This window comes from Colobus angolensis, unplaced genomic scaffold (assembly GCF_000951035.1).
Source record: "Colobus angolensis palliatus isolate OR3802 unplaced genomic scaffold, Cang.pa_1.0 Scaffold44, whole genome shotgun sequence".
Classification (NCBI taxonomy): domain Eukaryota; kingdom Metazoa; phylum Chordata; class Mammalia; order Primates; family Cercopithecidae; genus Colobus; species Colobus angolensis.
In genome coordinates, this window is record NW_012117821.1 from 322,229 (window position 1) to 338,476 (window position 16,248).

Consider the following 16,248-nt stretch of genomic DNA (forward strand, 5'->3'; position numbering starts at 1 on the left):
AATGCTTACGATGGTAAATTTTACGTTATCCGTATTTTAGCACAATAAAAAAAAGTAGATCAGAAAAAAGAAATAAACTGTTTCTGTTTGCAAATTATATGATTATCGACATAGAAGATCCCAAAGAATCTACAAAAAATCTCCCAGAACTAATAAGGGAGTTGGTAAGGCTGAATGATCAAGATCAACATACAAAAGTTCATTGTTTTACTATACACGAGCAACGAACACATGGACACCAAAATTCAAAATACGATACCAGTTTCTAATGGGAACAACACAGCCAAGGTTGCTGCCTCCATGTTAGAACACCACACCCAAAACATGGGCAGAGATAAGAACTTAGAGGCATCTCTCCCACCTAGCGGACTCCACGTTTCTGCTGCCTCCTTTAAAGTGACCATTCAGGCATTCGCCCACAGATTTAAAGGGACCCACACCCTATTCCTGAGCACGGCCAGTTGCCTCCCCCATCCCTCTCTGACTCTTCATTACTGCCTCAGATAACCTGGGGAGGGAGGATGGCGCTCCCCACTCAGGGCACCCTCCCTGCCAGGATCTGTAGGTAAAAACATTGTTGAACTTATTTCCTGTTGTGGTGGTGACTGAATGTGTGCCTTTCATCTGAAGAACCAGGGCCTACCCTTGGCCAGGTTTTCCCTGGGGCACTAGGGTGGGCTCCCAACACTGCAGCGCTGGTCAGACACAAACCAGACACGGGTCAGACAAGAGCCACAAGGATGTCTGCCTGTATAAACAAGCTTCCTGTATCAGGAACCCCCTGGTCACAGGTGGGACAGCCAGGCACTGGCTGCCTGCCAAGTAATCCAAGTATCCCATGAAGGGTACACTGTCAACACCAAGGTCTGGCTTCCTTTCATCCCCCATGAGGGCAGGGTTGCTGGACACTCTAGTATTAGAACCCCACTTTCTCCAGGGGTGCTCAAAACATATTAGAATCATTCAAAAAAAAGAAGAAAACATAACAGCTACAAATCTAACAAAATGTATATTGTATGCTGAAAACTACAAAATGCTAATGAAAGAAATCAAACATGATCTAAATATATGAAGAGAAATAACATGTCCACTGATTGGAACATCCAACATAGTAATGATGTCAATTCTCCCAAACTGAATAAAATGGAAAGAATCAGTCTAACCTGACTTCACAACATATAGATAACTACAGTAAGCAAGACTACGTGGTACTGGCAGAGAGAAAGACACGTGGACCTGAAATAGACCCACATAAATATGTCCAGCTGATTTCTGGCAAAGGTACAAAGGCAATTCAATGGAGGAAATACAGCCTTTTCAATAAGTGGTGTTGAGCTACAGGAAGGAAGGGAGGGAGGGAAGGAAGGAGGAGGCGAAAGAGGGAGGAAGGGAGGGATGGAGGGAGGGAGGGAGGGAGGGAGGCTGGCAGGCAGGCAGGCAAACACCTCACACTTTCATTAACCTAAAATAGATTGTAAACTTACATGTAAAATACAAAACAATACAACTTTTAGAAAAAAAAAAAAAGAAAATCTTCAGGATTCAGAACCAGGAAGAGTTCTTACAGTTGACACCAAAAGCCCAATCCACAAAAAGATAAATTGATAAACTGGACTCGATCAAATTTTAAAAACATTTGTTCCATGAAAGACCAGGTGAAAAGTATGAAAAGATAAGCTACTGACTAGGAGAAAATATTTCCAAACCATACATATGACAAAGAACCAGTTCCTAGAATATATAAAGAACAATTCAAACAGAACATGGGCAAAAGATATGAAGAGACGTTTCACCAAAGAAGATACACAGATGGCAAATAAGTCCAGAAAGACACTCAACACCACTCACCGTTAGGACAAGCGAATTAAAACCACAGTGATGTGTCACTATACCTCTATCGGAATGGCTACAATAAAAAAGTGTCAGCACCAAACACTGGCCAGTATGCACAAAAACTGAATTATTCACACACTGCTGGTGGGAATGTAAAGGAGTGTAGCTCTCTGGAAAAGCTTTGGTTTCTTAAAAAACTCAGCATGCAACTACTATACCTAGCAATTTGCACTCTTGGGCATTTATCCCAGAGAAATGAAAACTTATGTTTGCACAAAAACGTGTACAGCAACTCTATTCATAATAACTCCAAACTGTAAGCTTCCACAGGTGAACAGTTAAACAAGCCATGGCACAGCCATAGCATGGAATACTACCTGGCACCACGGAACACCACCCGGCACCACGGAACACCACCCAGAACCACGGAATACACCCGGCACCAGGGAATACCACCTGGTACCACAGAATACACCCAGCACCACGGAATATACCTGGCACCACAGAATACCACCCGGCACCACAGAATACTGCCCAGCACCACAGAACACCACCGAGCACCATGGAATACCACCCAGCACCACAGACCACCACCCAGCACCACAGAATACACCCGGCATCACAGAATACCACCTGGCACCATGGAACACCACCCGGCACCAGAGAACACCACCCAGCACCACGGAATACACCCGGCACCACGGAACACCACCCAGCACCACGGAATACACCCGGCACCACGGAATACACCCGGCACCACGGAACACCACCCAGCACCACGGAATATACCCGGAACCACGGAATACTACCTGGCAGTAAAAAGAAACATGCTACTAACACCTGGGTGAACCTCCAGATAATTTTGTTTGAGTGAAAACAGACAATACCAAAAGGTTACATCTGTTATGGTTTTGTCCATGTCACGTTCTGGAAGTGACTAAATTATAGATATGGCGAACAGACTAGTGGTTGCCAGGGATTAAGGAGGCGGAGAGGGCAGGAGAGACGCGGGTGTGGCCATGAAAGGGCAGCATGAGGGACCGCTGCAGGGATGGAGATGCTCTTCATCTTCACTGTGTCAACATCATTGATACTGATGTATCAACATGAATATCCTGACTGTGACCCTGACTATAGTTTTGCAGGTTGTTGCCACTGGGAGAAAAGGGTAAAGGATGCATGAGCTATTTCTTATTTCTGTATTATTTCTTATTACTGCATGTGAATCCACAATTATCTTAAATAAAAAGTTTAATTTTTTAAAAGCCCATTCCCTTAATCCCTGTCTCCCTGCAGTTACTTCCCACTGGTCTTTACTTCCCACTGGTCTGCTCCCTCCTAGAGTCATCTGTGGTTGCCACCCTGGTTTCTTTGCCTCCTCCTCCCTGTAACTCAATCATTTCAGGGTGTTGTCCCACCACTGAGACCGCCCTTGCCAAGTTTACCAACAACCTTCATCTTATCAAATGCAGCGGTCCGGGCTTCTCATCTTCCTTGACTTCACAGCAACATCTGGCCCAGCTGATCACGTTCTCCGAACGCTTTACTCCGCTCCCAGGATGCTGCGTGGTTGTGGTGCTATTCCTGCCCCCTTAAAAGCTCCAGCCCAGTCTCTTTCGCAGCTCCTGCTTTCCTACTGGGCCTCTGAGTGCTCAAATTCTCCCCAGTCTCAGCCTTGGGCCTTCTTTTCTCCATTTGCACTTACTACCCAGGTGATCTCATCCTCTCACATAGTTTTAAACACTGTCCATGAGTCAAGTACTTCAAATGCTCATCCTCAGCCTGCTGTTCCCTCTGAATTCCCTCTCAAACACCCACCTACACACCCAAGATCTCCACTTGTATGAAAATAGTTACCTAAAGTTTTGCAGAGCCAAAAGAGAATCCTGGAGTTCCACCACCATCCTCTGCTAAAACAAAACTAAGTAAATTCCTTGCTCCTAATTCTCCCTTTCTTTGTAAATGGCATCACCTTTCTCAGTGCCTCAAATCACATCATCGTTGAGACTTCTCTTTCTTTCACATCCACTCCATGAGCAACGCCTGTTTGTGCTAGCATCAAAATGCAGCTATGGATCTGAACACTTTCCAACTTGGATCTTCACGGAACTAGTACAATGAACACAAGCAAATCACACGTGCATAATCATAAAGCAACATGTTACCTCCACTGTGCCTCCAAACATGGTCCGTGGAGAAATCCTTTCCATGCCCCTAGATGACAATTTGGACAAGCCCATGACCGTTCTGACAGCTCCTGGCTAAGGAGAAGTTCCACAGCCTGCAAGTGGAGAAGTTCTACTTTCAAGTGGAAAATACAGTTTCAACTCAGCAGTTGAAAGTGTTCAGGCCGGGCGCAGTGGCTCATGCCTATCATCCCAACACTTTGGGAGGCTGAGGCAGGTAGATCACTTGAAGTCAGGAGTTCAAGACCAGCCTGATCAACATAGCAAAACCCTGTCTCTACTAAAAATACAAAAATTAGTCGGGTAGGGTGGCTCATGCCTGTAATCCCAGCTGCTCAGGAGGCTGAGGCATGAGAATCACTTGAACCCAGGAGGCAGATGTTGCAGTGAGCCAAGATCGTGCCATTGCATTCCAGCATGGGTGACAGAGCAAGACTCTGTCTCAAAAAAAAAGAAAGTGTCCAGTCTCAGTCTCAGCTGGTCATCAAACTGACATGCTTCACCCTGACAATACCCACTCTCGCTGGCTGGCCTGCCACAGCTGGCTGCTGCAGTGGAAGAGAAAGACACAGCCCCTCTCTGCTCCTCTGTACCCAGCATTGCTGTGGAGCTGCTGACCCAACACTGTCACAGCAGGGGAGGGAGAAGGGACAGCTGTTATTCCTCGTGCGGTGCTGTCCTGAGACCATCTCACCTCTCTAGACCTAGGAGGAATTTACTGCTGACTCTTCTCTCCCCAGGCTCATCCATGTGTTTTCCCCAAGCTCCATTTGACTCCGCCTGCTTTTCCAGGCACAGACAAAGCCATTTCTCCTCCAGCTGGAGAGCCCCCACACTGCCCCACCCACTGCCACCAGCTTTTCAGCAATCCACTCTGAACAGATGCTCTCTATTGAGACCCCATCACTCACCTGGTCCTGACTGCCTGCTCTCACTCACACCCCCACCCCACCTCCCAACATGGACTGAGCTCCCTATCTCCCTGTCTCCACCCCTACCACAGGCCGTGGGCTCCATCCACTCCTACCGCAGGCCGCGGGCGGGCTCCACTCCCATCGCAGGCCGGCCGTGGCCTCCCGCCCCTACCGCAGGCTGCAGGCTCCCGTCCCTACCAAAGGCCGTGGGCTTCCGCCCGCAAAGAACCCAGATGTCATTGCTTGAAGGAGCATATATCCGAGGGGCCACAAAAGTCCCTCTCACTGGGTTGGAGGTGAGGGGCAAGCTCTCTCTCCAAAGGATCCTCTTCAAAACTCCTGTCTAATCTCCAGCGACCAACCATATATGTCCTTAGTGTGGAGGAGTGGACCAGTCGGTTCTTGGCTACCTGCTCTGGGGCCTTGTGTGGCGCCAGCCCCAGGCACTGCCATGACTGCATCCTGCTGCCCCGGCCAAGCTTCCAAGGTATCGTAGCACCTGCATGCCTGGTTTCTAGACCTCACCAGGCCTTGCCCTCCCAGCACCCTGTAACTCATCACTGTCTGCTCCTCATCCTCTTCTGTTTTCTTCATGGCACTCGCCATTGTCCAGGCCCTTACGTATCAAATGCCTCTGCTCACCACTGTGCAAGCAGAGCCAGGGCTCACTGCGTCCTATTGAAACACATGCTGGCTGAAACACTCTGTGGCTCCTCCTGGCCAGTGCCACCTGCCCCAGGATGGGCAGGTGGCACAGACCCAGGCAGAAGAATCTGAGTCATGTGCCGCCCCTGGCCAAGTCCCAGTGGACACTGAGGGCTGTGGAGACCCGGTCACACAGCCCTCCATTTGGGTGGGGCCAGCAGGACTGCAGCCAGCTCAGAGCTATTTTTAGGGTCTGTCTTTGTGGGAATCATTCCTTGATTGGCTACAGGGAGAGAACAGCCAAGCTCTTCATCACCGCCTTTGTCCTGTTCCTCTTTCCCTCAATCACACAAGCTGTCATCAGACATGACTCCCACTGGAGGAAGAATCTGGTTCAAACGGACCCTGTGCTGGCTTTTCCTTAACTCCTCATCTGCCATCTGCCTGTTCAAGGAGCTTGATAAACGAGCTCAATAAGCATTTGGCAAATGCCTGCTGAATGCCCAGCCCTGTCCCCATGAATGCACGAGGCACAGGGCAGAGGGCCCCAGTCTCTCCCCAGGACCTGTCCACCATCATGCCACCAGCCTTCATGGGCACAGCTGCTGGAGGCTGGGGAGACAGGCACAGGCTCCCAGGTGCACGTGGACCAAGCTTCACCCCAGGGCACAAGTGACAAGCTCTAGGTGAAAGCACCTTGCACTCCGGCCCCTGCCCGCCCTGACAGCACCTGAGGGGAACACATCCTCTAGTTACTCAAAACCTAGCACCCTTCCCAGATTCCTGGCCCACAGGCACCTGACCCTTCTCCACCTCCCACAGCCCCTCAAGTACTAATGTAATTGTTCTCATGCCCTGGTGGCTCACAGGGCTCTCACGGAGGGGACAGAGAGCAGCAGGGGCCTTCCTATAAAGAGGCAGATCTGCTCAAGAGTCGGTGGTTGGGGATGGGAGACTCCACCAAGAAGGACCCAGGCGGAGGCAATGGAAGGGAGCTGAGCCACCAGGCACCCCCGAAGTCTCGTACTCAACTTCAATCACGACCACCAAACCCAGGCTGCCGTAAACTGCGGAGACAGGCCGGCGTCCTGATGAGAGCGAGGAGACCAAAGAGGAAACAGGAGCAGACAGACTAGGCGTGAAGGAAACAAACGCACAAGCCACAGGCTCTACTCCAGGAATCCCCGCGTGACCGAGGAAGGTCTCGGGGGCCTCGGCCCTGCTCTGCGGTTCACCACCTTCGCCAGGCAGCCTGGGGACGGGAGGCCCAGAAGACCTACTGGCCCTCGACTCCATCAGAGACCCTAGAGGGGTGGCACAGCAACAGCTGCCCGTAGTCCTCGGGCTGGAGCAAGTTAGTCAGCTTCTCCACGACTCAGCCTCATCAACTGTGCAACAGGTTCCTGAGAGGAGTCAACAGAAATAAAACACTTCTCACAGGGCCTAACCCAGAGCACGCTAGCAGTGGGCATGAGCTGTCGGTGCTGCTGCCATCCTTGACAACAGAAACAGCAGCATCTCCTCTGGAGTTTTCTTCTCTGACCTCTGCCACTCAGCCTTCAGCTTCATTTTCAGGAAGGAGACGACTCCAGGAGGACCCACCTCAGAAGGCTGAGCTGAGGCTGCCTGTGGTGTACCCTGGGCTGGGGCATCTGCCGGAAGGAGCCTGTATTTCATCCTAGGGGTGCAGGGAGGAGCCTAGGGCTGGGCAGAGGCTCTGCGGTCAGAAGGGCCCCCCTAAATGGACCCCCAGAGGCAGCAGCTCAGGAGGTCCAGGGCCCGCCCTCAGGCCCAGGGCCACGATGCCACTCACGTTGTAGAGGATGTCAGTCCAGCCCTCCATGGTGATGCACTGGAACACCGTCAAGATGGCAAACAGGATGTTGTCAAAGTTGGTGATGCCGAAGTTGGGTCCTGGCCAGTACTCCCGGCACTCAGTGTCGCCCTCGCACAGCCGGGCTGGGGCCTCCTTGCCACAGGGGAAGTCACCCACGGGCTCTTCATCTGCAAGGAGGAGAATGAAGCAGACCCTGAGCTCAGAAATACCAAGCTCTCCAATCCCCAACCAGGATTCCTGGGCTCCGGAGAGCTTGCAGCAGGTGGGCAGGAACCAGGTACCAAAAGAAACCCTCCCTCAACTTCCCACTATTCCTCCTCGAACCTACATCAGGCATCACCTCTCGCTGCCCCCCTGAGCTCAGGAGCGACCAGCTCAGGGAGTAACGGCCAGCTTCTCCCTCCCTACTGGAACCTGCCCACCATCACTTAACCAGGCTCATAGCCCATTCATCTTAAAACCAAAAACAATAAACTCCTAACCTCCCATTCTTCCCACCACCCTGACCGTTCCTGTCCCTCACAGCCAAACTGCCAGCAAGATCCTCCTGACACGCAGATTTGACTTGAGGCCCTTGGCCAGTCCCAAGCTGGACTCAGCCACTGTGCAGTCTGGTGCCTGTCAGGCAGGATGATCTGGAACCAACCAGAGATGTGCCCAGAGGGTGGCTGGAGACCTCCTGGCCCAGGTCTCGTTGCATTGACCCCACAGGGCGGACATCCTTCTACTGTGCTGAAACCTAGCAGGCAGCCAGGGATCACAGAAAGAGGGGTTAAAGACAGACCAGAAAACCGCTGCTAATCTCTGGAACAAGATAGCAAGCAGCACATTTACCCCCTTCACTCTCAAAAATCTCAATGAAAGGCAGAAAAAAAATATTTTTTAAATATGTAGGCCGGGCACGCTGGCTCACACCTGTAATCCCAGCACTTTGGGAGGCTGCGGTGGGCAGATTGCCTGAGCTCAGAAGTTCAAGACCAGCCTGGGCAACATGGTAAAATCCTGTCTCTACTAAAATACAAAAACTAGCCGGGCGTGGTGGCACGCGCCTGTAATCCCAGTTACTCAGGAGGCTGAGGTAGGAGAATTGCTGGAACCTGGGAGGCGGAGGCTGCAGTGAGCCGAGATTGCACCACTGCACTCCAGCCTGGGTAACAGAGTGAGACTCCATCTCAAATGAAAAAAAAAAAAAAAAAGAGTACAACAACATGAAAATATCTATCAACACAGGAGAAATTTTGAGGAGTTCCTCAGATGGAAAGCAAATACTCCCAGGTTTAGAAGGCAAAACTGACTACCTAAGTTTATTCCTCTCCATCCAAATATCTTGATAAGTGCCGGTAAAGAAGACTAGGAACAATGAGTTTCATCTCTTCCTTTCCAGTTCTTTTTTTTTTTAACTTTTTCTTCTTTTTCTTGTCTCATGACCTGGCCATGACTACAAATGCTATGTGGACTAGAAGCGACTTGCTTTGTTCTTGACTGTAAAGGGTAAAGGGAAAGCTCTCCAGGCTTACAGTGAGGTATGATGTTTGCAGGAAATTTGCGGGAATTTAAGAAAATTCTCTTTTATTTACAGTTGAATTAAATGTTTTTTTTTTTAAATCATGAATGATCTAAATTCTAGTAAAACCTTTTTCTAAAAGTTCTGGGACTATAGGTGAGCCACCGCCGGCCGGGTTTTCTCCTTTAATAAGTTTGTAGTTCAAGCCACAAACCTTAGCTTCATCCTTAACTCTTCTCTTTCTCTTACCCCCATATACAGACTCTCAGAAAATTCTGTTGGCTTTACCTACAAATACACCCATAATTTGACCCATTTTAACCACCCCTACCACAACACCCAGCCTGGCCCCAGCCACCATCACCTCTGCTGGACTGAGATCGTCTACTCAACTGTTTCTGCCTTTGCCTCTTAAGAGCAGCGCGAATGATCAGAAGATGCCACATCTCACTCAAAGTGCTCCACTGTCTTCCCGTTTCTCTCAGAATAAGACAGGGCCATGGAGCCCACATGATTCCTCTCGTTGTCCCTGCTCCGCACCATAGGCCTTTGCACCTCATACTCCTAGTAACTAAAGTTCTGCTCAGGGCCGGGCGTGGTGGCTCACGCCTGTAATCCCAGCACTTTGGGAGGCCAAGACGGGCAGATCACGCGGTCAGGAGATCAAGACCTTCCTGGCTAACACGGTGAAACCCCGTCTTTACTAAAAAAAATACAAGAAACTAGCCGGGCGATGTGGCAGACGGCTGTAGTCCCACTACTTAGGAGGCTGAGGCAGGAGAATGGTGTAAACCCGGGAGGCGGAGCTTGCAGTGAGCTGAGATCCGGCCACCGCACTCCAGCCTGGGCGACAGAGCGAGACTCCGTCTCAAAAAAAAAAAAAAAAAGTTCTGCTCAGGTGGCCACACGGCTCCCATCTCCCTACATTCAGAAGGTGCTCGACGGTCACCTTGGCAGAGTGGCCTCCTGGGCCCCTCTGTAAAGTAGGCCCCAAACTATTCTAGTTCAAATACCTTTTTGTTTTCTTCCCAAAAGTTACTACAATCGATAATTACTATATTTCTGTGTTTGTTTATTTACTTGTGTTTATCAGGCTATTGTCTATGTCCCCCACTAGAATGTCAGCTCCACCTCATGCATCTGGCACCAAGAAGGCCCCTCTAGCACCCAGAACAGTGCCCATCTCCTGGATGAACGCATCTGTGGCACTCGCCTGTGCTGGAGGGTGCTGCCTGGCCTCACCTGTGCTGTTGGGGAAACAGGCCTTGTGGAACTTGCCCATGTAGAACTCCAGGCCAATGATGGCAAACATGAGGATGGCAAAGAAGAGAAGCAGCCCAATCTGCAGGAGTGGAACCATGGCCTTCATGATGGACTTGAGCACCACCTGCAAACCTAGAGCCAGAACAGGGCAGGTCAGGAAGCAATGTGGGCAGGGTAGGGCAAGGAGTTGGGTGGGGGCGTGGACAGAACAGCAGGAACCTAGCGGGGGCACCAAGGTGCTAAGCAGTGAGTGCTTCCAAGGTCAAAGGACAGAGCTAAAGCCCCTTAAGACGCAGAGGGGCAGAGAGTGCTTGTGTAGGGCAGAGCTGAGAGTCCTAGGGACAAAGCATAAGGTCCTAGAGAGAAGTTGACTGAGAAGTGTCTCTAAGTAGGCAGAGGAGTGGGATGTGTGGGTGTCAAGTTATGAAGTCTGAGGTGGGGAGTGGGGCTCAGGGTGGGGCAAGAACAGAGAATCCTGAAAGAGAATGAAATCCTGAGAAGGAAGAGCCGAATCAGAGGACATCCTGAGAGGAAAGAACAGGGGATCCTGGGAGGGAAGAGCAGGGGATCCTGGGAGGGAGGAGCAGAGAATGCTGGGAGCTAAGAGGAGGGGACCCTGGGAGGGAAGAGCAGGGGATCCTGGGAGAGAAGAGCAGGGGATCTTGGGGGAGATTCCTAACAGACCCAACTCCTTGGGAGAAAGTGAGGCAAAAAGACCTGCCCCTGGCAATGTTCTGCCACTGGCTATACAGCATGTGAGGAACTGGGCAGAGGGGCCTATAACCCTTGACCCCTCCCCTTGCAGCCTGGCCCCGGTACTTGGATGTGGGTCAGAACCCTTGCCTGGCAGGGTCTCAGGGCAGAACAGGGAGCCAATCACCGGTCTTCCCTCAGTGGCCTCTGGAGGACAAAGCACTAGTTCCATGTCCACTCAGGCCCTTAGGTAAACCTAAAACCAGACTTCCACTGGGCTGAAGGAGTAGGGGTCCAGGTGGTCACTGGCTCACGAGGTCACCCTGGCCATCCTCCTGCTCATGGCAGGCTCTGTGGGCAGCCCACTTCAGGAGCATGTCTTCAGGTTGGCCTCAGTCCCCAGTGACCCTGCCAAGACTGAGCCAAGAGACAAGTGGCCCTTTGCAGCCTTTGCACATTTTCTCAGGCATCCTTCCCCACCACCTTGGTCAACCTCTCATCCATTCTTTAACCTCAGTAAAAAAAGCAAAGTGATGAAATGTGACAGAGTACATGAGAAGGAACAAAGCTTCCATCTCGGGAAGCCAGGTCAGGGTCAAATAACAGCATCACCCTGTGGGCTTTCATGGAGGGTGGGACAGGCCACAAAAGGCCTGCTCCACCCTTCCTCCTGCCTGGTTCCCTGGGGTCAAAAGGGGCAAGCTCAGAGTCACCAAAGCCAAACTGTAGCCATGGCCGTGTCCATGGTGAGGGTAGGAGAGGAGGCTGTTGTTCCAGGCAGGCTTGGGCCTATCTTCGCTGGACTCACTTGGAATTCCAGACACCAGCTTTAGGGGCCTCAGCACACGCACAGCCCTCAGTGTTCGCAGGTCGAAGTCCGTTCCAGCCGTGGCGAGGATCCTGGCAGGAACAAAGAGAAGAAGGGAAGTAAAGGTTTCCACAGTGAGTCTGGAAGAGGACACTCCTCCCACCACCAGGGTCCTGTGTCCCCACACTGTCCAACCACAGGGCCAGCACAGAGCGGCTTGCCAGGTGAGAGGAGGCAGGAACTGAATCCAGAAACCGTCACAGGAATGTTCACAATCACCCACATGACCAAACCTCCAGTTCAAAGGCACCATCTCTGAATAGACACCTGGCCCCTGGCATGGCAGGAAATCTGTCCACCAACTGAGTTTAAGCCTGACCCATATCCCCAAACCAACCCCAGCTGCACTTCAAGCTGCCTTCTGAGAGGCAGTGGTGACTGAGAGCAGGAGCAGGATGGAGCCTGAGGGACTCCTGAACTGACCCCCAAACACCACCATTCTTTCCCTTATCTCAGGAAGACGTGGAAGTGGCGTATTGGGAAGGTGGAATGAGGAAGCCACTGTGGTCAGTTCTATCAGCATAAAAACACACCTTAGTATCTCCCATCTTAAGAACAAAACTAAAGATCCCATATCTGCCTTCTACCACAGAGCATTTCTCTGTTCCCCTCCCATCAGGACTCACGGATGGTGTCAATCCTCGGTCTCTCCACTTCCTTACCTTGCGGTCTCTCATTAGCTTTCTCCAGCCAGGCTCTCACCCACCTCTCCACTGAAATGCTACGTCAAGCCTTCCTCTTACCAATTCTAATGGTCAAGTCTCCTTTAAAGGGTGTGGTCTCTTGCCTCAGGTCAACTCTCTCCTGTTTTCCTCCCACTCCCTGGGGGCTCCTTCTTAGTTTCTTCTGCCAGCTTTGCCTTCTCTGCCAGAGATTCAAAACTTGGGGGCCCCAAGCCTCATCCATATAGGAGCTTCCCAATGGCTTTGAATATCATGTATGTCTATTATTCCCAAATGTACCTCTTCAACCCAGACCTGGAGTTCTAGGCTCATATATCCAACTGCCTTTTTAACAGTCCCATATGGGTATTTTAAAAAGCATATGAAACATTACATAACTAAAGAATTCTTTTTTTCACTTTAACGTAAGTATAAAACATGTACCTTTTTTCTAAAGTTCAGAGTTATTACATCACAATGACTAAGAAACTTTCTATTCTTACTTCCAGTCCTGCTCCTTCCCGTTCGTTCCCCCCGGTGGATCGCACCAGTCACCTATTGTTTAAACCAAACCTGAAGCTTCATTCCTGACTCCGGTCCTTCACTCATATGCCACATCCAGTTCACCAACAATCCTGCTGGCTCTGCCTCTAAAGCACATCCAGGATTCTTGGTGATGGCTTTGAGACCACCTGCTCCAAACACATAGCAGTGACAGACAAAATCTGCAACAGAGCTGGGGGTCAAAAATAAGATAAATATCGGCCAGGCACAGTGGCTCACGCCTGTAATCCCAGCACTTTGCGAGGCCAAGGCAGGTGGATCCCCTGAGGTCAGGAGTTCGAGACCAGCCTGACCAACATGGTGAAACCCCGTCTCTACAAAAAAAAAAATACAAAAATACAAAAACTAGCTGAGCACAAAAGCACGTGCCTGTAATTCCAGCTACTTGGGAGGCTGAGGCAGGAGAATTGCTTGAGCCTGGGAGGCAGAGGTTGAAGTGAGCCAAGACTGCGCCATTGCACTCCAGCCTGGGCAACAGAGCGAGACTCCATCTCAAATAGATAGATAGATAGATAGATAGATAGATAGATAGATAGATAGATAGATAGATAGATAAAAGATAAATATAATGAAATTTTAAAAAAAGGACAATAAAAAGCCTTCTATTCAAACCAAAATTCCAAGTTACCTGAGGAAGCCCAATGCTATAGAAGACATTCAACAGGATCAACTATTGAAAGAGGAATTTTGTTCGGATAAAAACGGTAAACTATTAAACAAAAACAAGTAGAAAAGGTAGAAAATGTAAAACTAGCTAGATCAACGGAATAGAATAATAACCCAGAAATAAACCCTCACATATATGTCAACTGGTTTTCAACAAAGGGACCAAGGCCATTAAGCGGAGAAAGAATGATCTTTTCAACAACCAAGCAGAATAAAGTTCGACCCTTACCTTACACCAAATACAGAAAGTAACTCAAAATGGATCAAAGATCTAAATATGAGAGATAAGACTAGAAAACTCTTAGGAGAAACATAGAGGGAAATATTCATAACATTGGATTGGGCAATAATTTGTCAGATATGACACCCAGAGCACAGGCGATAAAAGAAAAAATAGATTAAATTGAACTTCATCAAAAGTAAAAAGTTTTGTGCATCAGAGCAAGGGTCCCCAACCCTCAGGCCACAGACCAGTACTGCTCTGTGGCCTGTTAGGAATCAGGCCACTCTGCAGGAGGTGGCAGCGGGCGAGCGTTACTGCCTGAGCTCCACCTCCTGTCAGATCGGCCGTGGTATGAGATTCTCATAGGAGCACGAACCCTGTTGTGAACTGCACATGTGAGAGACCTCGGCTGCGGCTCCTCATGAGAATCTAACGCCTGATGATCTATCACTGACCCATCACCCCCAGATGAGACCGTCTAGTTGCAGGACAATAATCTCGGGGCTCCCACTGACTCTGTATTATGGCGAGTTGTGTAATTATTTCATCATATATCACAATGTAACAATAATAGAAATCAAGTGCACAATAAAAGTAATAACGCACTTGAATCATCCCAAAACCACTGCCCTGACCTCTGGTCTGTGGAAAAATTGTCTTCCATGAAACCAGTCCCTGGAGCCATAAAGGTTGAGGGCTGCTGCATCAGAGGACGCTATCAAAAAGTGAAAAGAACCCTACAGAATGGGAGAAAGTATCTGCAAATCATGTATCTAATAAGGGATTAATATCCAGAAAACACAAACACTCCTACAACTCAACAACAACCAAAACAACTCAATTTTAAAATGGGCAAAGGACTTGAATGAACATTCTTCCAAAGAAGATATACAAATGGCCGACAGATGCATGAAAATATGCTCAACATCACTAATCATTAGGAGTTTGATGTTTACTTCAATCATTTGAAGTAAACATCAAAACCACAATGAAATACCATTTCATACCCACTAAGATAGCTATTATTGGCCGGGCGCGGTGGCTCACACCTGTAATTCCAACACCTTGGGAGGCCGAAGCATGTGGATCACCTGAGGTCAGGAGTTCAAAACCAGCCTGGCCAACATGGTGAAATGCCATCTCTACTAAAAATACAAAAATTAGCCAGGCATGGTGACGGGCGCCTGTAATCCCAACAACTCAGGAGGCTAAGGCATGAGAATTGCTTAAACCCAGGTGGCAGAGGTTGCAGTGAGCAAAGATCACGGCACTGCGCTCCAGCATGGGTAACAGAGCAAGACTCCATCTCAAAAAAAAAAAAAAAAAAAGTAGTTGTTATCAAAAATAAACAGAAAATAACAAATGTTGGCAAGGATGTGGAGAAATCGGAATCCTCGTGTGTTGCTGGTGGGAGTGTACACTGGTGCAGCCACTGTGGAAAACAATTTGAAGGTTATTCAAAAAATTAAACATAGGTTGGGTGCAGTGGCTCACGCCTGTAATCCCAACACTTTGGGAGGCCGAAGCAGGCAGATCACCTGAGGTCAGGAGTTCGAGACCAGCCTGGCCAACATGAAACCCTGTCTCTACTAAAAACACAAAAATTAGCCTGGCCTGGTGATGGGGGCCTGTAATCCCCACCACTTGGGAGGCTGAGGCACAAGAATCGCTTGAACTCAAGAGGTGGAGGTTGCAGTGAGCTGAGGTTGTGCCACTGCACTCCAGCCTGGACCACAGAGTGAGACTCCGTCTCAAAAAAAACTAAAAATGAAAAAGAAATGTTAAACATAGAATTAACATATGATCCAGCAATTCCCCTTCTAGCTATATATCCACAAGAATTGAAAGCAGGACTCAATCAGATACTCATACCCCAACCCTCATAGCAGCGTCACTCACAATAACTGGAAGACTGGAAGAACACAAATGTCTATCGCCTGAAGAATGTGTGCACACGATGTGGTGCACGCACGTGAATAACTATTCTCCTCCACAAAAGGCACGAAGCTCTAATGCTGCATTTGCTGCAGCATGGATGAACTTGGGTAACATTATTCTAAGTGAAATAATCCAGACACAAAAGGGCAAATAACGTACGATCCCACTTACATGAAGTACCTGAAATAGGCAAATTCAGAGACACAGTAAGTAAATTAGCGCTAACCCAAGGCTGAAGGAAGGGAAGTGGGGAGTTATTGCTTAATAGGTACTAAGTTTCTGTTTGGAGCAATAAAAAATTTGGAAATTGCAAGGCCGGGCGCAGTGGCTGACGCCTGTCATCCCAACATTTTGGGAGGCCAGGGCAGGTGGATCACCTGAGGTCGGGAGTTTGAGACAAGCCTGACCAACATGGAGAAACCCCGACTCTACTAAAAATACAAAATTAGCCA

General features: G+C 49.3%; 1 protein-coding gene across 1 annotated transcript in view; it reads right to left on the bottom strand.

The window, feature by feature from the left end:
- Window positions 1–16,248, bottom strand: part of CACNA1B (calcium channel, voltage-dependent, N type, alpha 1B subunit) — a 274,453-nt gene that overhangs the window by 220,215 nt on the left and 37,990 nt on the right. The window contains exons 3-5 of the mRNA XM_011957386.1: window positions 11,684–11,775; window positions 10,162–10,314; window positions 7,392–7,582 (exon numbers count right to left, since the gene is read on the bottom strand). Coding sequence (XP_011812776.1) covers window positions 7,392–7,582; window positions 10,162–10,314; window positions 11,684–11,775 — 436 coding nt within the window. The remainder of the gene's footprint in view (window positions 1–7,391; window positions 7,583–10,161; window positions 10,315–11,683; window positions 11,776–16,248) is intronic.